At 41.3% G+C, this 23,983-nt stretch overlaps 1 protein-coding gene across 1 annotated transcript in view; it reads left to right on the forward strand.

Moving 5' to 3' along the window:
- Positions 1-23,983, forward strand: part of OCA2 (OCA2 melanosomal transmembrane protein) — a 184,038-nt gene that overhangs the window by 39,800 nt on the left and 120,255 nt on the right. Inside the window, exons 3-5 of the mRNA XM_069972387.1 lie at positions 9,054-9,227; positions 11,991-12,048; positions 16,871-16,943. Of these exons, the coding sequence (XP_069828488.1) occupies positions 9,054-9,227; positions 11,991-12,048; positions 16,871-16,943 (305 nt within the window). The remainder of the gene's footprint in view (positions 1-9,053; positions 9,228-11,990; positions 12,049-16,870; positions 16,944-23,983) is intronic.

The following is a 23,983-nucleotide window of genomic DNA, read 5'->3' on the forward strand; positions in this document are numbered from 1 at the left end:
GCACAGGAGCTTTGTAAATGCAACATGGCCTCCATCCTCCATTCCAACCTCTAAATGGCGCTCTGTCCCTTTGGTGGCTTGCCCTGTGCACATATGGCATATTATGTCCACATGTGGGGTATTTTTGTACTCAGGGGAAATTACCCTACACGTTTTGCATTTATTTTCTCTTTTAACCCCTTTTGGAAATGAAAAAAATCAAGGCTGGACCAACATTTAGTGTAAAAAAAATAATAATAAATTTTACACTAAATCATTGATCTAGTCTTTATTTTTTCATTTTCACAAAGGGTTAAAAGATAAAATAAACACAATGGGTGGCATTTATTAAGTCCGGCGTTTTTTACGCCGGACTTATAAATGCCCCCGCAAACCCCATAAAAGTGACCCCGTTCTGGAAACTACACCCCTCAAGGAATCTAACAAGGGGTGCAGTGAGGATATTGACCACCATATGGTCACCAGTGGGGTCCATATGCTATTTGCACCCCTTGTTAGATTCCTTGAGGGGTGTAGTTTCCAGAATGGGGTCACTTGGCAGCATAAGGTCTTTGTAAATGAAACATGGCCCTTAAAATCCATTCCAGCCAAATCCAGCCTCCAAAAGCCAAATGGCGCTCCTTCCCTTTGGAGGCCCGTCTTGCGGCCGCATGGCGCTTTATGTCCACATTTGGGGTGTTTCCGTACTTGAAAAAACTGCTACACGCTTTGAGCTTTTTTTTTTCTCTTTTAAACCCTTGTGAAAAGGGAAAAAATTAAGTATAGACCAACATGTAGTGTAAATTTTTTTTTAATTTTTACACTAAATCATTGATCTAGACTTGTTTTTTTCGTTTTCAAAAGGGGTTAAAAGAGAAGAAACAAAACAAAACGCGTAGAGAAATTTCCCCCGAGTACGGAAATACCCCACATGTGGACTTAAGGCACTAAGCGGCCGCAAGACGAGCCGCCAATGGGAAGGAGTGCCATTTAGCTTTTTGGGGCTGGATTTCGGTAGAATGGATTTAGAGGGCCATGTTGCATTTAAAAAGTCCCTGTTCTGTCAAGCCAGTGAAACCCCCCCACAAGTGACCCCATTATGGAAACTACACCCCTCAGGGAATGTAACAATGGGTGTAGTGAGCATATGGACCCCACTGGTGACGGGCACAAATGTGGAACAATGTGGCGTGAAAATGAAATATTAAATTTTTTACGCTATATTGTTGGCCTAGCCTTGAATTTTTCATTTTCACAAGGGGTTAAAAGAGAAAAAAAGCCACAAAATGTGTAGAGCAATTTCCCCTGAGTCCGTAAATACCCCACATGTGGACATAAACCGCAATGTGGGTGCAGGGCAAGCCTCCGAAGGGAAGGAGCGCCATTTGGATTTTGGAGGTTGGATTTGGCTGGAATGGATGATTAACGCCATGTTGCATTTACAGAGCCCTTGTGCTGTCCAAACACTGGGAACCCCCCACAAGTGACCCCCTTCTGAAAACTACACCCCTCAAAGACTCTAATAAGGGGTACAGTGAGGATATGTACCCCTGGATGACGGGCACATATGTGCCGTGAAAGTGAAAAAAATGAAAATTTTCACTTTCACGTCACATTTTTCTACATTTGTGCCCGTCACCAGTGGGGTCCTTATCCTCACTGCACCCCTTGTTAGATTTTTTGAGGTCTGTATTTTCCAGAATGGGGTCACATGTGGGGGGTTTCCAGTGTCTTGGCAGCACGAGGGCTCTGTAAATGCCTCTAACAAATATGGAGAAACAGGAGTGGCTAAACACTTTGCCCAGTTCAGACACAGCGTTAGTGAATTGAAATGGACGATATTGGAAGAGATACACTTGGACTAAACGAGCAATGTAATTTCAATGTATTTTTGTTATAATGTATTTCTGTGAAGATGTAAACAGATGGTTGCATAGTATACAGGAAAAAGAATAAGGTATATCACTATGTGATTGTATAAGCTAATTCATTCCTATGTATCTATGCTTTATTTTAGTGGGGGAAGTAATCTCGTGAGACTTCCCAGGTATTTCAGGTGGTGGTGGGACTTCACTAATTATGCTTGAGAAAGAGAGATTTCTCTCGAAACGTCTCACGGCATGTGAACGCGGACATTCCATCAAGAATCTGATCTGAATGGACAAAGAGCTCGATTCTGAGCCTTGGACTTTACTTCTTCCTCGTTCACTGCGAACATTTTGCACTAAGTGGTGATACAAATTGTAATAATAATAATAATAATAATAATAATAATTTATTTGTATAGCGCCAACAGATTCCGCAGCGCTTATTTAAATATATATAAATACGTTACAGGTTATATATTAAATTATAGGAATAAATTACAACAACAAATTAGAGACCTGCTCTCAAGAGCTTACAGGCTAGGATGACTGGGAGTAACACGAGAGGCAACAAGTGCTTTATTTGTCAATGTTCCAGTCATTCTACATGGATTCTCTAAGTGCCTATAGGCGGCTGGGCAAGCCAGTCACAAGCCATTTTCTAAGCTCAGATGACAAGGACAGTGTAACTAGCACCGAAGAAGTTATAGAGAGGATGGAGAAGGGATAGCAAAGGGAGAAGAGATTACGAAATGTTATAAGCACGCCTGAAGAGATGGGTCTTTAGGGCACGCTTAAAACTGGGGATGTTGGAAATAAGTCTGAGGTCTTTGGGTAAAGAGTTCCAGAGAACTGGTGCAGCACGAGAGAAGTCTTGGTGGCGGGAATGAGAAGTTCGGATTAAAGAAGAGGTTAGTGTGAGGTCATTTGCAAATTGTAAATATTGAAACTTTCATAAAAATAATCGCAATTGTACCTTGTGTATGTGATATATTGGACTGAGATGTTGAGGTGGCAGGCCCCTTAACTACACACAGAATCTGAGGAAGAGGCAGTGATATATTTATTATTGCTCTGTAAATGCGACATGGCCCTTGAAATCCATTCCAGTGAAATCCAGCTTCCAAAAACCAATTGGTGCTCCTTCCCTTTGGAGGCTTGCCCTGCACCCACATGGAGCTTTATGTCCACATGTGGGGTATTTCTGTACTCGGGAGAAACTGCGCTACACATTTTGTGTTTTTTTTTTTTTTCATTTCATCCCTTTGTGAAAATGAAAAATTGAAGGCTAGAACAACATTTTTAGTGTAAAAAATAAATTTTTCTTTTTTCACGCCATATTGTTAGGAAAATCTGTGAAGCACCTGTGGGGTCCAAATGCTCACCGCACCCCTTGTTATATTCCTTGAGGGGTGTAGTTTTCTAAATGGTGTCCCTTTTTAAGGGGTATTTTTTTACGTTTTGGCACCCCAGAGCCTCTGCCAACCTGAAGTGGTACAGTCAGAAATGACCAAATATAACGGAGCCATTGAAATTCACTAGGCGCTCCTTTATAGCTGAGGCTTGTGGTTGTGTCAAATAGCGCAATAGGGCCACATATGGGGTATTTCTATAAATTGCACAAACGGGGCAATCAATATTGGGGTGCAGTTCTCCGGTAATAAGTTTATAAATATGAAAAGTATTGGATTACAATAAAATCTCTGCACAGAAAATTGAAATTTTAAAATTTCTTACACACTTAGCTTTTATTTCTGTGACTCTCCTAAAGGGTTAAAAAAAACTTTCTGGATATGCTTTTGCAGAGTGTGGGGGGTGAAGTTTCTGAAATGGGGTGCTTTGTGGGGCTTTCTAACATACAGGCCCCTCAAATACACTTTAAACCTGAACAGGTCCCTAAAAATATCTGATTTTGAAATTTTACAGAAAATTTGGAAATTTGCTGCTTATGTTTTAAGCTATTGTCTAAAAAAAAATAATGAAAGATCGTTTAATAAATGCCGCCATCATAAAGTAGACATGTTGCTAATGCTATTTTATATATAATTTATGTGGTATAATCACTTTCTGTATAAGCAAAAAAGTTTCAAAGTTGGAAAGATGCATTTTTTCACAATTTTTCACGTTAGTTGGGTTTTTTCATAAAGATTCGTTATAAGTATCGACTCCAATTTACCAGAAATGTAAAGTACAATATGTCACAAGAAAACAATCTCAGAATCAGCCGGATAGGTAAAAGCATCCCGAAGTTATTAATGAATAAAGTGACACAGGTCATATTCATAAAATTTGTCTCTGTCATTAAGGCCATTTCAGGCTCTGTCTTTAAGGGGTTAAGGTGGAATAAACCTGGTGATAGATTCCCTTTAAAGAGCATTTCTAAAATTAAATGGTGGATCTTCCGGACACACTGAAACATTTATGTGATGTGCGTCACTTTTCATTTTCAGCTGCTTGGTGGTTTCCATGTGTGAGTTTAAAGTGAAACCAAACCTAACTGTACATGATGCAGAAAAAAAAACTTTGACATCCCGCTACGAGTATGTACATTAACCCCCTCGGCGGCCAGAGCATAGATCACCTCCGGGGGTTCTTGGCTTGACGTCCTGCTCAGCCACTGATGGGCTGAGCGGGTAAGCAGATGCTGGAAACCCCCGAAGCAAGCCGAAGCGGGGAGGAGGTGATGTATGCTTCATACACTGGGGGTTACTTACATACTCATAGTGGCATGTCAATCCCGCTGCAAGTATGTATTCTTATGCACTGACACTGGATCCGCAGCAGATTTTGTTGCGGATCCGCAGCAGATTTTGTTGCGGATCCGCAGCGTGAAATCCTCTGCGAATGCGGTGTGTGTGAAGGCACCCTTAAGGAATTGACTAAAAAGGAGAGTCATAGAACATTTGAGTGTCAAAAAGTTGGGAATCTAATTGAATTAGTTTGTGCACCATTTTCTATTCCCTAGGGAGGAAGCAATGCAATCAACTGTGCTGCTGGAATTGACATTTTTGCATTTTCGTTTATTCCTCTTGCCTTCTAAAAGCTATAACTTTTTTATTTTTCCATCTACAGGGTCATGTGAGGTCTTGTTTTTTTTCTGCAACAGGTTTACTTTGTAATGCCAGCTTTCAGTCTACCAAAACTTTTTTTTTTTTTGCAAATAGGTATATTTAAAATGGCCCTATTGTAACTCCTATAGCGCATTTATTTTTCACCTACGGGGCTGTATTGGGCGTCATTTTTTGCACCATGATCTCTAGTTTTTATTAATACCCTATTTGTTTAGATCGGATGTATTGATCACTTTTTATTAATTTTTTATATGTAAAATGTAATAAAAAAAATCAGCGATCCTGGCATTCACGCAGTTCACCGTGGCGTAATATTATTGTTTTATTTTAATAGAGTGGACGATTACGCGCATTACAACATTTAATATGTTTATTTTATTACTTTTATGTGTTTTATTTATAAAATGGGACTTCAATTGGGGGAGGGGCTTTGGGGCATTTTTTGGGGCATTTTTTTTATTTACACTTTTTTGTTTTTGTCCCCCCCCCCAGGGGACTATTACATACATATATTAGATTTCTCACACTGATCACTGCTATGCCATAGCATAGCATAGCATTTAATTAGAGCCTGCCTGTGGAAGATCACAGATTACACTATCAGAAGATCAGATTGCATGGAGGTAAGCAGTAAATCTCCGGCAGTCAGGCAATGCGATCGGGACCCCCGCATAAACGCTGCGGGGGGCCCTGATCGGTAAGTGACAGGAGATGCTTCTGTCACTTACACTTAAACGCTGCAGCATAGATGCGGTTAATGTCGGGCTGCCGCACAGTCACGGCGGCCCACCATTGAGGGTGAGGGCCTGGCTGCTGCTAGCAGCTGGTCCTCACCCATTATAAAGCGAGCTCCTTAGCTCGCTTTATAGCGCCCCCCCCCCGGCAGCGAGCAAATTTATGCACTCCTGCGTTAAAGTGACTCTGTATCCACTGTCCCCCCCCCCCCCCCCCACTACTTATACCTGTTTGTAGCTTATGTGAAGTCCATTCTTCTGTTATGTTTGTCCACGCTGGTTGAGCTTTCGTTCGAATGAAAAACAAACTTTAGTTGAGGAGAGAAGATGGTGTGTCTAAGAGGAGGGGCCGAGAGTGTTCGTGCCCAGGTGAAGCACTGCCTGTGTTGTCTTGGTCAGCGTCTCCTCCTCCTCTCGTTCTGCCCTCTGTCCACCCTTACAGGACACGCTGTTATTGCGAATGCGCCGTTGCCGGTCACACTGCACATCGTCCATGCCCTGTGTTAGGGATGAGCTTGTGCCTGCCCCGCCTTCCATGTCTGTCTGCGGCAAACAAGCCCTCGCTTATGCTCTTTCCGTCCGCGTCCTGAGTCCTTTTCTCGGCTTTGGCTTTTGTGCGCCGTAGCGAACGTATCCCACGCAGACGAAATGACTCTTTACACTGGCCAAAGAAGACCGGTTGTGTCACTGCGTCTGCGCGGGATAAGTTCGCTACGGCAAAGAGAAGAGGACTCAGGACGCGGACGGAAAGAGCAGAAACCGGGGACGTGGTGGCCGCAGACAGACATGGGAGGCGGCTCAGAGAAACATGGGAGGCGGGGCAGGCACAAGCGCATCGCTAACACAGGGTGTGGACGATGCACAGCGTGACCCGCAACGGCGCAGGCGCAATAACAACGTGTCCTGTGAGGGCGGACAGAAGGCAGAACGAGAGGAGGGGAAGACGCAGACAAAGACCACACAGGCGGCGCTTCACCTGGGCATGAACGCTCTCGGCCCCGCCTCTTAGACACACCATCTCCTCAACTAAAATTTGCATTTTGCAGCCGAACAAAAGCTCAACCAGCGTGGACAAACATAACAGAAGAATGCACTTCACATAAGCTACAAACAGGTATAAGTAGTTTGGGGGGGGAACCAGTGGGTACAGAGTCGCTTTAAGGCACAGGCTGCGGGTATGTAAATGTACGCCCACAGCTGTTAAGGGGTTAAATTTGGGGAGATTTACCTCTAAAAGGTGACATTACAGGGCTGCTTTGCACATATGCTTCTACCATAGTCAATGATATTTAATAAACATACATATTATTAGCCAGCTTCTATAATATCAATCTAGGGCATTATTCTTGTGACTGTTCTAAAATAAGAACTTAAATGGAAGCTTTCTTACTATAAAAAGTAAAAGTGCTAATGTATAAAATGTTTTATCCTTCAGCAATTCCATATTATATAAATTTCTAAGAACTTCAATTTTCTAATTTATTCCAAGTCTACAATGCTGGAAGCAATGTTGAATCATTACAAACATTACATGTGCTTTCATTGTTCCTTTATCATCTATTGACAGGGCTTTCTATTATATGTTGCCTTTTCTTGTTTGCTGTTCTATCCATGATTGCCTATAGATGTTAAGAAAACTTTATGGGTAGGTGGATGAGAGATTTGTAATGCTAGAATGAGTATATGCATAGATATATTTTCTAAATAGGCTTCCTTTTATCTTCATATTAGGATAAATGTATGCATTAATGATATTTATGCATTACGGGGGAATTCCCAGCTCAGCGAACATAGTTTAACTTGTAGGGATCTTCAAGCTGAAGATTTTTGCAAATACATTAATTTACCAAGCTTACTGCTGCTTGCTGATATTCCGCTCATTGTCTAAGCTACCGACCACCACTCTGCTCTAAAAGCAGAAGTCTGGCTGGTGTATATAAAGCTATAATGTCAATGTGTGTGTGTATATAGTGATAGTGTGTGTGTGTGTGTGTGTGTGTGTGTCTCTGTGTGTATATATACCGGCTTTATGACGTTTGCTTGAAATACAAGCCCTATTTAATGTCAGCTGACTAATCCCATAACACTGGGTGGCTGATCATCTCTCAATCAGTGCTAGACTTGGCAGTAAGTGTGATACCTAATAAAACGAAGAAGAAAGCAGACCTCTCAAGATTGCTTTGTTTGGGGCAAACAAAAATAAAGGTTTTTTTCTGCATCATGTATAGTTAGCTTTGGTTTCACTTGAATTTCACACATGAATTATTGTGTAATCATGGAAACCATGAAGCAGCTGGAAATGAAAAGTGACACACATCACATAAATGTTTGCCTAAGTTTCAGTGTGTCCTGAAGATCCACCATTTCATTTTTAAAATTCTCTTTAAAGGGAATCTGTCACTAGGTTTATTCCACCTTAAGGTCTCTGCCCGGATCATCCCGGCCGGTACTTAAGTACCGGCCGGGTGATCTTTATGGCAACAGGATTCTGATGCGGGCACATCAGCGCGGGCACATCAGCGCGCGCCCGCATCAGAACCTCCCACAGCATACAATGAAGCAAGCGGCCGGAGCCGCTCGCTTCATTGTGTGAACTGACAGGGTTTCCTATGGCCACAATTCATTGAATTGCGGCCACAGAAAACTGACATGTCAGTTATTTGTGGCGCCGTATACGCGTATGCGCTCCGGCCGGGATCCCATAGCAGATAAGGCTATGTTCCCAGGTGCATAAAGTACGGCCGTTGTTGCCGATGGCAACAATGGCCATACTTATACGTAGTGTGAACATAGCCTAAGGGTCCGTTCACACGTAGAGGATCTGCAGCAGATTTGATGGCGCAGATTCAAAGCAAATCAAATGTGGGCCATCAAATCTGCTGCAGATACTGTACGTGTAAATGGACCTTAAATTAGGGCATCATAAACTAGTGACAGAAATCCTGAACAGATTGGTGTATTACTTGCTTCATTCTATTCAGCTGTTCTTCTAATATGCAGGAGAATGGGGGCGGAGTTGGGAGTTGTATACTTCATTTGAATATTGAGTACTGCTGGGCTCATGCACATGAGAGGACTACTTATTGTCCATGTTATTCAGGAGGATATCGCTGTATCAGCTGCACAGAACAATGTAAGTGATACACCATTCTGTTCAGCTTCTCTGTGCCTAGTTTATGCTGCCCTGAGGTAGGACAGTCTTTACCTGCTGACAGTCTCTTTAAATAGGAAACGGTGTTTGTCTTGGATAAAGTTTTTGTGCACACATCTCCTTTTGTGTACAAGTAGAATTTGTTTGAAAACTGTTCATTTTTATGGTGAAAATTTAAGTCATTTTGTAGCGTTTTCACCTGTTTTTATGACTGAAAACTTTCTTTATTCCCCCATTGTGTTGACTTTACCAGATCAGAATTCATCTGTGGTTCTGAATCATGGGAGAACAGCTCTTCAGAGTATGAACAGCGGTGTCGCCTTGGAAGTGAAGTTGGAAGCCTTTCTCGATCTGCCTCAGCTGAAAAATATGAAAAGTATGAACTACTTGACAACATTCAAGAAAAACTGAACTCTTCTAAACTAAGGTAGAACAAAGTTCTTGAGCTCTTACTTTTGTAGCAGATTGAAGTGAGGGGAATAAGAATGAGAGAGGGTTACAAATATCATAATAAATCCTTCTCACAGGACAAGTTCAACAACTCTTCCTCTTCTAAGGTAATCCGCCAAAGAGGTGGGCTGCACCCGGGTTTTATGGTTGGTGATGGTGGACCATGTAGTTTCCCCGGGGCTTTCTCTCTTATACCACTGCCCGAGGTGTTGGTGGAGACACCCTTTGTTGTTGATGAGGTGCAAAATAATGTGGCATTCACACGTTCTGTGTTCTGCATGTAACAGACTTCTCCTCCCCCCCGGGCAGCATCTGTAAATAGAACTGTATGCATATGCGCCGTGCTGTAATGACAGCACTGCGCTGCTGATTTATTACAGTGCGGTGCATATAAATACAGTTCCACTGCTCTCAGCATCTAATTACAGATGCTGCCCGGGTGGGGTGGGGGCGGGGGGGAGTCCGTTACATGCATTCCACGTCTGTGTTCCGTGCAGAACACTGACTGTGGGAATGCGACCTTAGGGTAAGTGTTTTCCCTCGCCATTCCGTAGTGTGCACGTACCCTTAAGTAGACAACAGGGAGTTAAGGCTTCGAGGTGCAACTGTGACTTTACTTGAAATGGAAGGCACTTAACATTACTGTCTCTAGCTGCAGAGTACAGTACCTTCCAAGATTGCCGTCAGCCAGAGCTGATAAACTTGTGATAAAATGAAGTTTGTCTTTAAAAAAAAAAAAAAATCTGGGCCGATCCTTAGGGCATAAACGAATGGATCCCAATAGAGGCTAAGGGTTTCTTTATAACTTGCCCCTCATTGTAGAGTAGCGCAAAGAGAGTAGTTGATAAAACTTTCTCTGCTTAGCTCATCTAAATACACAATAAATAATTTATATTAATAAACATATAAAAATATAATACAAGCTCCTTTCTCGACTCGCCTTAGGGGTACTTACTTTAGTATACTGCACTTTTACAAATGAGGAATAGATACTAAAGTTAAACTGAAAGGGACTTGTAATAGGACAATAAAGTCATGACTTATGATGTCCATTTGCATCCATGCTATTCATATAATAACATTGCAATCCTAAATACACAAGTAAACTTACCCACACACACATTTACATTTGTGTCTAATCCAATGATAAGGTCATTATTGTAGCAGCTGCAAGCCATAAGGTTGAAAACAGATGGGCTCTCGCCAAAACCCCCTATATCAAAAATCAAATAGATTAATCTGGCATTTAGAATATAAAGTGGACAAATAAAATATGCCCTCTGTAACAAGGGCTGACTAACAACTATTTTACGATGGACAATGGTTATTTGCCCATTTCACAGTTGTTGTAAGGTTAATAGGCGCTAAAATGATTATTGTTCGTATCCGTCCGATAATGGCTTCATGTAATAAAAGGCAAGGATCAGCTGACCCGCACACAATGTCGGTTGATCATTGTTTTTCAACATATTAAAAAAATAAAATTACTTGGATAGCAAAGATCTCCTGTCATTGTTCCGTGTAATAGGAGCGACGGCAGCAGACCTGGACCACCGCTATATGGGTTCCCTGGACCATCTAAAGATCACCTGAGGAGCGCCCCCCCCCCAATTACCCGCTTACTGTTGGCACGTGTAAAAGAGCCGGCTGCGAGCGGGAAATGAGGAGCAAGTGATCGCTGACCTTGTTCCCAGTGATCGTCCCGGTTATAGGGGCTCATGATCTTCATTGATCATTCCGCCACAACAGCCATTGTTATCAGCAGAACAATAGGTACTGTAACTTTAAAACCCTTCATAACCTGTTGCACATCTAAAGGCTTTGCTGCCTAACACAAGGTATCCAATAGTAATGCACTTTGGCTAGCCTGCCATCATCTTTTGAAAGCTGTTGGCTCTAAATAGTAATATACTTGACACTGCACTGTGTGTGGTTATTCTTTTAGTAATTCCTGTAGCTTTATACAAGTTGTATTTTCATGTAATATGGTCAAATTGTCCTTTAATGGAAACAACTTACAGCACACCTGCTGGTCTAACGTTCCAAAGTAGAAGCATAGATCCCTATGATTCTTTCAGTTCAGGTCATTAGACCCATGGTCTAGCTAGAACTTGCATTCATTTTACATTCATTTAAAACTGGCCGTACATATAAGCTGACTGGCACTAAAAACACTAAGTAAGGTTATTATAGCACCTTTACATGCCCCCCAGGTGAGCAGGTCGCCCATCAACAAAATCATGCAGATTTTTACACAAAACCTCTACCACAATTTGCCAATGTATGCCAGGCACAAGGATGATAAATCTCTGTCTATGTAAACTCAATCAAACTATCCCAAGTCTGCTTTTCTAGTTATCAGTTCATGATTCGTCAGACCTCACAAAAGGAATCCCCTAATGTCCATTGAGATTTATGTTAGGTGATTTTAGGCTAATAACGTGCAAATCTATCTTTGCTATTTCTAGTTATGAACTGTGTGTGTGTGTGTGTGTGTGTTTTTAGTATTTACCATTGCAGTTTATGGAATATGCCTTTGAGATGTACGACTGTGTGCATGTATAAGCTATTGCTATGTTTTGTGTTTTTATAGTGGTATTTGTATATATTTTTAGTGAACTTCACTGGTCTGAAAAATACAGGAGTAAGGAATATTATATTGCTTGTGAGTTTTTGCTGTTCAATCACTGACTTTTTTTTCCAATATAGATTTTTATTTTATTGTTTTTTTTCCCATAAGGTGCTTTTTGAAAAATCTGAAGATTATCGGACTCTTTATCATTGTAGTCGCCTGTTCGGTGAGTGTCTCATTTACAAACATTACCTATGGCCTGAAGCACCTCTGTGCGATTTGAAACTGTAGATTTAAAATTACAGCTGACACTTCATTTGCCATAGTCTCCTGGTGTAATGCTACTGGATTGCTTTACCCTTAAATGCTTCCTGTGAGGGTTTAGAAAACTCACTTTACATTCCAATTTTACATTCCAATTTTGCATTTTTTGAAAGTCATTTAAATGAACACCATTCTCCGAGGTCTTGTATTTACTGCAGACCCTACTTCCTAGAATTTCTTGCAATGAAATCAAAACAAAATAATTAGTGCTGATTGCAATGCATTGTTTTGTAGCCTTAGCAGTATGCACTGATGCGGAAAACCATATAATTGTTAAAGGAGTCAAGCAGGTTATAAAAACATAGATGCTCACTTCCATAAATATTACCATGTCTGTCCTCGGGATGTATGTGGTATCACATCTTGCCTTTGTTCACTTCACAGGAACTGAGCTGCAATATTTTCTCTAGTTTGAGATATAATATATATATATACAGTGGTACCTCTGTTCTCGAACTTAATTGGTTCTGGAAGGCAGTTTGAGAACCCATTGGAAATAATGTAAATGTGTTTAATTGGTTCCAGCACCCACCAATAATTACCTACACTACTCATTTATTACATTAAAAAGTGCCTAGTTTAATCACTACAGTACAGTACATAACTATACCGTACAGTACTTTATAGAACATCACTATATACTGTACAGTACTTAATAGAACAGTACTATACAGGACATTATACACAAGAAACATTCAACAAAACCAGCAATTTTAGTAAAGTAGTCACTAACTCCCTACTCATCCTTTACTGTATAGAGTCTTCCCCATACCAGCACTGTAACAGATGCGAGATGGTGGTGCACTGACTATACTACTACTGTGCTGTATATACACTGCCGCATTCTTATACAGTGCTGTATTGTATGTGAAGCCTCACCAGTGCTAAACTCACCTGTAAATCCCACCATCTACGCTCGCAAAAAACGTTCAGATACCGAGTACTTCAAGACTGGGTGCCAAAAAATGTTTGAGAACCGAGCAAGAGTTTGAGCATGAGCAAACTTTCCTTGAAAATACAGTTTGAGTTCCAAGCAGTTTGAGAACCGAGGTACCACTGTGTGTGTATGTGTGTGTGTGTATATATATATATATATATATATATATATATATATATATATATATATATATATATATAATATAATATATATTTTTTTGTTTTATTTTTTTTTTACTCCTCCCTGAAAAATCTTTCCATGGTATTGACTATTTTCTCCTGATGACTTCTTATCTTATACAAACTTACTAATTGTCTGCTGATGTTTCTTAGAAACCCTAGCCTACTGTTCTCAGGCATCGGGCCATATTCATATTTGTTGTGGAATTTGGGTATTTAATAACTAGAAATTAAGGACATGCTATGTTTCTGAGTGTATCACAGGCCAGGATTCTGGTGGGCATATATAGCCTGGCTCTACATTGTAGTTTGTACCCAACCTGTGAACCCAGGTTTATGGTGCCATGCGCTCAGTAGAACCTGTATGATAGTGCATACTAGATCTTTATTACTCTGTATTCTGGAGCCGTATGCCCTATTTGTGCTTCAGTATAGTACCTACTCATAGAGCTACATCACAATTATCTCCCAGAATCATTTTTATATCTGACAGAAAAGAAGACTCTTCTTCAATTTAGTGACAAGAATGTCTGTTGGTACATCTCACATGAGCCCTTAGCGAATTTTTATATCAAAGTATGTGGAGGCAAGATGAGCGAGCAATGATATTACTTTCAGCATTGCTTGACTTTTAAAGGAGAGGCCTGTTTTTGTAACTGTGTGCTTCCACTTTGGCCAAAGGCCAAATATGTAATATAGACAAAAGTATTAGGATGACTAGAGAAGCTTTTAGGACATTCCATTCTAAAAACATAAATATGGAGTTGGTGCCGCTTATAAATTTCTGGTAAGACTTTCTGGCGTGTGCCTGTGTAAATTTCAGATGCTGATGATGGGTGAGAATGTCTGGCTTGCAATCACTATTCTAATTCGTCCCAAAGATGTTTGGGGTTGAGGTACCTACACATCAAAATGGCCTTAAAGGGGATATCTGGGTAACAAAAACAATATTCTAAGCAATCCCCCTTCTCAATACAATCCTATGTCTAATATACATGTATAATCTTGCACCCTTTCCCTGTTTTTTTTCCTCATTCTTATCAGCTTGGATATGTAAAATCCTCCACTCTAGGTCCACTCAGACCCCGCTCAGCTCCCTCCCTCTCCCTTTGTAGTCACAGGACATGTGATCTCCTCTCTAGTGGACAGGTTAGCTGTATATTGACTTGGTAACCTGACCCTCAGGAGACATTATCTGCATCATCTCTATGCACCTATGCTGCTTCCGTAGACTTACAGGTGTCCCAGAGTATAGATTTCTGCAATATGAAAAGTTATAGTTCTATCTCTGCTTGCTGTCAGAGAATGCAGACATATGTACCTGTCTTTGTGTCACAGATCAGTATATTGAAAGTGTTATAGATGTTCTTAGAGTCTGTATGGAACTAGAATGTTTTCATTCACAGTCGGCAAGCAGGGATCCAAACCTACACTTCACCCCTACGCCAGGTAAACAGATGCCCTTCATGCAGCACATGACTACACCATGTGCGCGTCGGCTCTGCTACATAATCAGCCAGTATGGAATACATATTGGGGTATTGTCATTCAAAATCGGGGGGGAAAAAACAGTCCTGTCTTTACTATTCAATAGTAGTAAGAGCAGTGGGCAGGAAAGAAAGTTTAGGGGGCAAGTACACAAATGGACCAGTCAGGGAGATGCATGATGGAAAATGTAGTTTCCTTTCTTGGTTATAGATTGGATTCTAGAAAAAATTGTGACTCAGGAATGGCAGCAGCTAGAAAGAGAGGAGACCGCTCAAAATACTTAGGGGTAGAGATGAGCCAACCAGGTTTGGGTTTAAGACGATCCGAACCCGAACGTTCAGCATTTGATTAGCGGTGGCTGCTGAACTTGGATAAAGCTCTAAGGTTGTCTGGAAAACATGGATACAGCCAATGACTATATCCATGATTTCCACATAGCCTCACGGCTTTATCCAAGTTCAGCAGCCACCGCTAATCAAATGCTGAACGTTCGGGTTCGGACTTGGTTAATAGGAACAGCTAGCATTTAATTTTTTGCTCTTAGTTGAATAACCCCTTTAAGCATACATTTTATGGACCTTGCTTTTTACACTGGGACATATTTATGCTAGAGTAGAAAAGGGCCTTTCCAAAACAGTTTCCCCACGTTTTGGAAGCAAACAATTGTCCAGAATGTCTTGGTTCCACTAAAGGGACATCTTAATTCTTCAGCATACCAAGTACCTAGGCCAAGCCCTGTAAAACAACCCCACAGCAGTATCTCCATCTCTCCAAAAGTTGCAGTTGGCACTATGCAATCAGCTCTCCTAGCATTTATCAAGCCCAGAATTATTGATATAATACTTTCATATACAATTTTACATTGTCTGCCACTTAGGGCTGAGTTGATGCAATTCCCAAACGCTCATAGTTTTTTTTTAATATCACTCACAATTGATTTTGGAAGATCTATAAGAAATTTTGAAAACTAGCATGCAGTGGTGGCATACCATTAATATACAACAGTTAAATTTATTAAACTCTTAAGAACAAACCATTTTTCACTGGTAGGTGCTGGATTTTAAACATCTATGACAATGGGACAGAATGAATCACCTTAAGTTGGTGATAAGGAGGTGTGACCCACTACTTTCCGCCCATATACTTTGTTTCTTCTGCTTGGAATAGTTGTAATGGTAATCCAACTTGTGTTTTAGTACAAAATGTCTTTGATGAAATTATTTCTTTTTAAATATCCATGGTATCTCACTATACAGTATGTATACATTTATTGGTAAATACATGTATATCCCAAGTGTTACTATATAACAATACTGGCACATTTAATTTGCAACATTAGTGCTGATCCTCAGCATTGTTAATAGTTTCTTTCTCATTGAAATTCAATGAAATATTAGTAGTGGTCCATCAAGTCAGCTTTTATGTTATTTATTATCTTAATGTATTTGTTTATCCCAGGCGTGTCTAAATTATCCAACCACATATGCTACTACTGTAAAAAAAAAAATGTTCCTGGTCTTATACCCAGCTAATCTCCAATTACACCACCATGTTCTTGTGCTTACTTTCCTCCTAAATCTGATTTATCCCTTTAATATGTTTTGCAAGTTAACAATTTAATGGCTGACTTTTTATTTCTTAAAAAAAAATAATATTCAGTAGACTTGAATAATAGTTATAAAGCACACTCTTGCTCTGAACATCTAATAATCATGGCAAGGCACAACTGGCATAAGAAAAGTGGCAGGTAGTTTTCTGTTTTATTTTTTTATTTTTCTTTAAATAAGGTGCTTATAAAGGCAATCACTGTGTAACTTTTCATGCAGCTGAAAAATTGCCCAATAAATCCTACAGCTTTTTCCCTTTGTGTGTGTATATACTGCAGAATCCTGATTCTTGTATTCTAACTAGCAATATGATGCATTAGTATAAGGATATTGAACCTTAAGCACGTGTTAAGCAACTGCGTAGAAACAGTGTGTTTTTATAGTTTGTGACACCTATTTACAATGTGGCGGAGTGGAGAATTTATTTGATTATGCTGCGGTGATTACACTGATGAAAAATAATTTTCTGTGCATAAGTAATTTGTTAATTACATGTTTTTCATTTTGCTGCAGATATTATTTAGCACTTATTCTGATAAAAGCAGAACCTGGCAGATGTTGGCCCTGTCATCTCTGGAAAGCTACAGTATCCTTTTGTCACTTGCTATTTTCTCTCATCATGGAGTGTAATGCAGTTTAATTTAAGGTGATACATAATGGTTCTAGCGCTTTTCAAATTGTAACGCTTACAGAGATTCATTTTCTTGCTGTCTAAAACCCCCCCTCTGCAGAATATTACTTGCTTCACAGAAACTGTTCTTCTTTTGGATCTAACCCAAATTGATATTGTGCTTGTTTTTTTCCCTCTCTTTTCATCTCTCGCTTTCAGATTGGCATTTTGTGTAAAACACATTTATCTGAAGTTTTCAATGAATTTGCATATAACAGTGCAGCCACATTTGTTGAGGGACATTAAATATGACCCAGTATAACAGTCCTTACTCAGTTCAGGCTGAATTGTAGCTCTTCACAGTGATCTTGGTTTGGCATAGAAAAATTTAAGTATCACAAATTGCTGGAATACCTTGGTCTAAAGTCATACTTGTAGCAGGTGGTAAGCCACATAAATGGTCATATATAATTCCCTGAACCAAGATCTCAGAGAATATAGACAGTTGCATTCAAAGTTATTCAACTACCTATGCAGAGTTGTGTTTATTTGCAACATTTAAAGAATAAGAAAGGTGTAAATATTCCTTGACAATTTGCTCCTTACAATATAATGAAATGAATCAGTTAAACTAGCTGAACAACAGGGTAGTAAAGCACATCTGTATCTCATATTCACACCAGCGTGAGAGCTGGTGTGATCTTTAACTTCCAACATGTCTGACAACAGTAATGCATTTTAGGTTGAATTTGGAGAAATCACTTGCTATATTTGTGTTATTTATCTATTTTCCCCCGCCCCCAGCATTATATCAGAGAGGGGAGACTCCGGTACAGGCTTTCCACATTAATGTTCCGTACGAAAAACGGAAAGTTTTGGCCTAACCAACCTCCCTCCATATAAGGGCTAAGACTGGGCTAATCCCCTATTTGGGAAAGAGAACTGAGGAAGTATGACTTTCTATTGATTTGAACTTTCTAGAAGGTGCACCTGATAGGCTAGGCGTGTAGGATGTGGCTGCCGATCAAACTTATCACAGCATAATACAGTACAGATATAAAATTCCCCCACTGACTCCAATGTGCTGTAAAAACTATAGGAATTACTCAGTGGGGACATTTTGTGGTAAAAACGAATAGTGCGGTTTTTAAAATACAATATGGGAGAGCATGGGTAACCCGTACAAAATTTCATCAGGGCTTACTGTGCTAAGAAAAGAACCCAACAGTGGCCCATGGGTTCCCAGACACTGCACAAATGTGCTACCCTAAATCCGATGACACTTGTATTTAACTTTCTTGGTGTTATATTAGATAAAATAGGCTGGTCAAGCCTTGTAATGAGGAGTAATGCTGTCGAGCCTATTTACATATATAAAAAACCAGTAATAACTCTTTGCTGGAACACAATGTCAATATAATATAAAAAGGTATTACATTAAATCTGACATTTCATAGTTATAGGCTTACAGTATCTTTGCACTTTAATTCTTGCTCACAGATCAATTTTAAAGATGGCTATTCACCTTCTATACCTGCTGGACAAAAAATTGTTTGGCCAACAGTTATCTCTCCTGAATGTTCATGCCGTCTCTGAAATTGGGAGGAGTAAGCAGCAGTGGTACTACCATCATGCATGACCTCTATGTCCACCGACTTTATCTGTCTGTGGACTGTTGGGAGAGTCCCATACACTTTATACTGACTGCCAAACCTGGTGCAAGCAGGTTAATAAAAAATTATGGAGACCTCAAGGTTTAGATATTTAGGTTTAGATACTTAACCCATCCAAAATGTCCCTCATTGTAAAATCATATAAATGCATGGTACATATATGGGGACATACTAATTGAATTCTGAAAAGTTGCGGAGATTGACAAATTTACCATCATTTCAGTAGTTTTGACAAAGTTGTAAGTTCATGAATTGAGACTACTGATTTCTTCCCCCATTCACATACACAGTCATTCCACATACAGTAGATATTGCGTATGCAGGGTTTTTATCTTTTGTTCATTTAAAACTTAATTAAAAGTATAAAAATATTCTCTTTTGACAATACTGCTTTACAGTAGGTTGGTTTTAAGCCAAGGTCTAAATAAACTCTGGTAAATATATCCTGTTGTAGCCCATCTAGCAGTATCTAGATACGCCTGAATAATTTGCTTTGTAATCATGTAGAATGTGATCTCTCCTTACCCATTTCCTTATTAAGGCTGGATTATAACATTCTAGTACAAATAATAGTAAATTGCACTCTGACTACAATTTGAACCGCTTTACTCTTTCATTATGCTGAGAAAAACGGTAGACATCCTCCTCATCCCATACTTACTAATTTGCTTCTAAACTTAGAAACTCGGCTTCGCTCAGAATGACACAACTGCATTTATCACAATTAAAGCTTTAAACAAAAGACTACTGCTTGCTTCTTGCCACTTGAAAACACCTTCTGTTTTTTTTTATAGTTAGATTTTTAACTTGGTTGTATTTCACATTCTGACTAGTTTGTGTAATATAATCTTTAGCCACTTGAAAATGCCATATGTTTGATCATTTGTTATGTGAAGGAAAAAGTAAGTGGTTACCATTTGATAATCTTGTTTATTCTACTAGCTATTACATTATTTAAAACAACATATCTGTCAATCAGAGGTTTGTATTGAATTCATATAATCCTTTTTTTGTGCAGCTGTTAGAAATGACACCTGTTTTCGAATGCTAAACCGTCAGACTCGAGTTGCGCTAATCTCTAGTCATCAATAAAAGTGGTGTGGTCATGAATGGCTTTGTGGCTGGCTAACCCTTTATGTCCCCCCATGGACCCATGCAACTTTTGTGAAAGGTGGTGTAAGAGTAGGGGACTGACCGATCATCATAAATCCATTCCTGGCTTTGTTTGCAATAATCTGTCAGGTAAATCTTTCTCTTTAAACATAGCATTAGTCTATTGGATGGAGTGCTTTGCATTATGACACTGTTCCCTTTTAATTGCTTAAGAAGTAGTAATAATACTGACTGATATATAAAGTCCAATTAGAAGATTCACTACTGACGATGGCCTACACAGCTTGGCTGACTGTAGTAAATAAATTTAAAGGATCTTACTCATGGTTACTAATATTATGATTCCCTAACCCAGGCCGTTGAATAAAGATAATCATCATGTACAAGCCATGCAGTACTGCAAGCCCACAAAGAGTTGTCAGAAGAGTCCCTGAGCCTCTTCTGGCTAGACATTTCTCCTTTTTAGTAGAGATGGATGTCCTCTCAGTGTGCACTGAAGACAGTCTTGGGTAAACCTCCTTAAACAGCACACAATGATCACTAATCATTGTGACCAACCCAGAACGGACTTAGATTACACTGTAGCAACATGTTTGCAGTGGAGAGATGTAGATTGAACTAGGCCTAAAGTGTAGATTACACTTTTAATATAATTAGAACAGACTGGTTCCAGCCCTCCAGGAGGAGAGGGTTGCCCTTCGGAAAACCACTCTCTCAGAACTTTCTGGTTGCTTCTCATAGAACTTGTTCTGAGGAAAGATCATAGAACCAAAATTCTATGCATCATCCTTCAGATATGATTGGTGGCAGTACAGATAAATATTTAAATCTTGCACATCCTTATACTACAGTGTGTTATGAGATGGCAGATTATATATGTTAGACTCTCTTGATACCCAGGCAAAGGTTAGATTTTTAGAGAAAGATTCCTCAGCCATATGGCAACTTTATTCTAGGACTCCGAGGCACACAGAAAGAAAATAGTTCTCATTAAATGGGTTATCCAGGATTAGAAAACATGGGTGCTTTCTTCCATAAACTGCACCACTTTTGTCCTCAGTTTGGGTATTTTGCAGCTAAGTTTCACTGAAGTGAATGTGGGTGAATTGTAATACTGCACACAGCCTGAAAATGGAGGTGGTGCTGTTTTTGCAAGATAGTTGCTATGTTTTTTCTAATCCTGGTTAACCTTTTTAAGACCACCTCTTCACATATCTGCATCATAAAGAGGGTCCCTCACTTAGGATTGTGCCTTAACCATAGTAAAGACTGGCTTTTTTTTTGTTCATCTGGCTCTAATCTGAAACGGGGACATCTTTCTTTTTTTTTTAGTGTGTTACATTTAATAGTAAACCTGTAATTCAGAAATCCTTCTTAAGATCAAAGCCTATAACATAAAGTTCCAAATAGTCAAATTTTTCCAGACTTATATTCAAATGGTTTTCAGTTAGTCATATAACTATATGCACTCTTGTTCTCTAGAATCACAGTTATATATAGCTATACAATAAACATTATGGACCCAATCACATATGTAAAGGAAACCTTTCTGTAAAGAATATGTTGTTCTTGATGAAGTACAAGTTAATGGCATGTCACAGGGTGGGATGATTGTTCTAATCATACATAATTCACAATCTTTTCCTCCTAGGACTTCTATTTTGAATGTATTTATTGATGATTTTTCATCTAAGCTCCACAAAGCTGTGAGCAATCGCATATAATCTAGTTCTCTTTGCAAGCCAGAGCAATGAGTCAATAGAGCTGCTGGGTGTCTCTATTGTGTGCGCGAGCTGTATAACTCAAAGAACAGAAGCTTGGTAGCATAAATATTCCTTTCAATATGTTCACCAGTGAAACCAATATTGGGCACAGTAGTAATGACTAATTTTTAAATTACAATAAAAAATCAAAGCAAGTCCTTGTATTGGCTAAAAATATTTCAAAAGCCTATATGTATATGATATATTGTGAATATTTGTGTATGTAGATTTCACCCGGCAAAGTACTGGGGGAGCCACTATACTCAGACCTCTGGCCTTTTGAAGCCGATCACATCACAGTTTTGGAGTATTTCATGGTATATATCAGGATACTGGCAAAAAGGTATGCTGACATGTGCTAAGGTGGGCCCATTGATTTTCATAGACCTGACATAGTGTACTAGTGATTATGTCTGGTCTACTCAGGGGTGATTCTAGCCTCTCTGCTGCCCGAGGCGAACTATAGAATGACGCCCCCCCCCCCCGTCAATCCGCCCACTTTATAATCCACTACTGCCCCCCCCCCCCACTGCTGTCCCCAATAAACATAATGTTTGGTCCCTTGCTGCACAGAGGATGTCAGGAGAGGAGGGGGCTGACTTTATAGGAGAGGTCCCAGCAGCACAGAGGATGTCAGGAGAGGAGGGGGCTAATCCTATAGGAGAGGTCCCAGCAGCACAGAGGATGTCAGGAGAGGAGGGTGCTAATCCTATAGGAGAGGTCCCAGCAGCACAGAGGATGTCAGGAGATGAGGGTGCTAATCCTATAGGAGAGGTCCCAGCAGCACAGAGGATGTCAGGAGAGGAGGGTGCTAATCCTATAGGAGAAGTCCCAGCAGCACAGAGGATGTCAGGAGAGGAGGGTGCTGATCTTTTAGGAGAGGTCACAGCAGCACAGAGGATGTCAGGAGAGGAGGGTGCTGATCTTTTAGGAGATGGTCCCCCTCTTCCCCCCCTTATAGATGGTCCCCTCTCCCTTATAGATGGTCCCCCTCTCCCCCCTCCCTTATAGATGGTCCCCCTCTCCCCCCTCCCTTATAGATGGTCCCCCTCTCCCCCCTCCCTTATAGATGGTCCCCCTCTCCCCCCCTTATAGATGGTCCCCCTCTCCCCCCTCCCTTATAGATGGTCCCCCTCTCCCCCCTCCCTTATAGATGGTCCCCCTCTCCCCCCTCCCTTATAGATGGTCCCCCTCTCCCCCCTCCCTTATAGATGGTCCCCCTCTCCCCCTCCCTTATAGATGGTCCCCCTCTCCCCCTCCCTTATAGATGGTCCCCCTCTCCCCCTCCCTTATAGATGGTCCCCCTCTTCCCCCCCCCCTTATAGTTGGTCCCCCTCTTCCCTCTCTCTCCCCCCTTATAGATGGTCCCCCTCTTCCCCCTCTCCCCCCCCTTATAGATGGTCCCCCTCTTCCCCCCCCTTATAGATGGTCCCCTCTCCCTTATAGATGGTCCCCCTCTTCCCCCCCTTATAGATGGTCCCCCTTTCCCCCTCCCTTATAGATGGTCCCCTCTCCCTTATAGATGGTCCCCCTCCCCCCTTATACATGGTCCCCCTCTCCCCCCTCCCTTATAGATGGTCCCCCTCTTCCCCCCCCCTTATAGATGGTCCCCCTCTTCCCCCCCCTTATAGACGGTCCCCCTCCCGCCCCTCCTTTATAGATGGTCCCCCCCTTATAGATGGTCCCCTTCCCCCCCCTATAGATGGTCCCCCTCTTCCCTCTCTCCCTCCCTTATAGATGGTCCCCCCCTTATAGATGGTCCCCCTCTTTCCCCCCTCCCTTATAGATCGCCCCCCTCTTTCCCCCCTCCCTTATAGATGGTCCCCTTCCCCCCCTTCCCTTATAGATGGTCCCCCTCTCCCCCCCCCTTATAGATGGTCCCCTTCCCCCCCCCTACCTTATAGATGGTCCCCCTCTTCCCCCCCCCACCTTATAGATGGTCCCCCTCTCCCCCCCCACCTTATAGATGGTCCCCCTCTTCCCCCCCCCACCTTATAGATGGTCCCCCTCTTCCCCCCCCCCCCCCTTATAGATGGTCCCCCTCTTCCCCCCCCTTATAGATGGTCCCCCTCTTCCCCCCCCTTATAGACGGTCCCCCTCCCGCCCCTCCTTTATAGATGGTCCCCCCCTTATAGATGGTCCCCTTCCCCCCCCTATAGATGGTCCCCCTCTTCCAGATGGTCCCCTTCCCCCCCCTATAGATGGTCCCCCTCTCTCCCTCCCTTATAGATGGTCCCCTTCCCCCCCCTACCTTATAGATGGTCCCCCTCTCCCCCCCCCCCCCCACCTTATAGATGGTCCCCCTCTCCCCCTCCTCCCTCTCCCCCCCCCCCTGCACAGCAGATAAAACAAAAACAAAAACGGCACACAACTCACCTGCCCTCCGTTCCCCCGTCGAGCCTCTCTGGTCTGGTCCCGGCTGATGCGTGGCTGCCCGGGGTGTCCCGTCCTGTCCCCGGCAGCGCGC

This window comes from Dendropsophus ebraccatus, chromosome 5 (genome assembly GCF_027789765.1).
Source record: "Dendropsophus ebraccatus isolate aDenEbr1 chromosome 5, aDenEbr1.pat, whole genome shotgun sequence".
NCBI classification, from domain to species: Eukaryota; Metazoa; Chordata; class Amphibia; order Anura; family Hylidae; genus Dendropsophus; species Dendropsophus ebraccatus.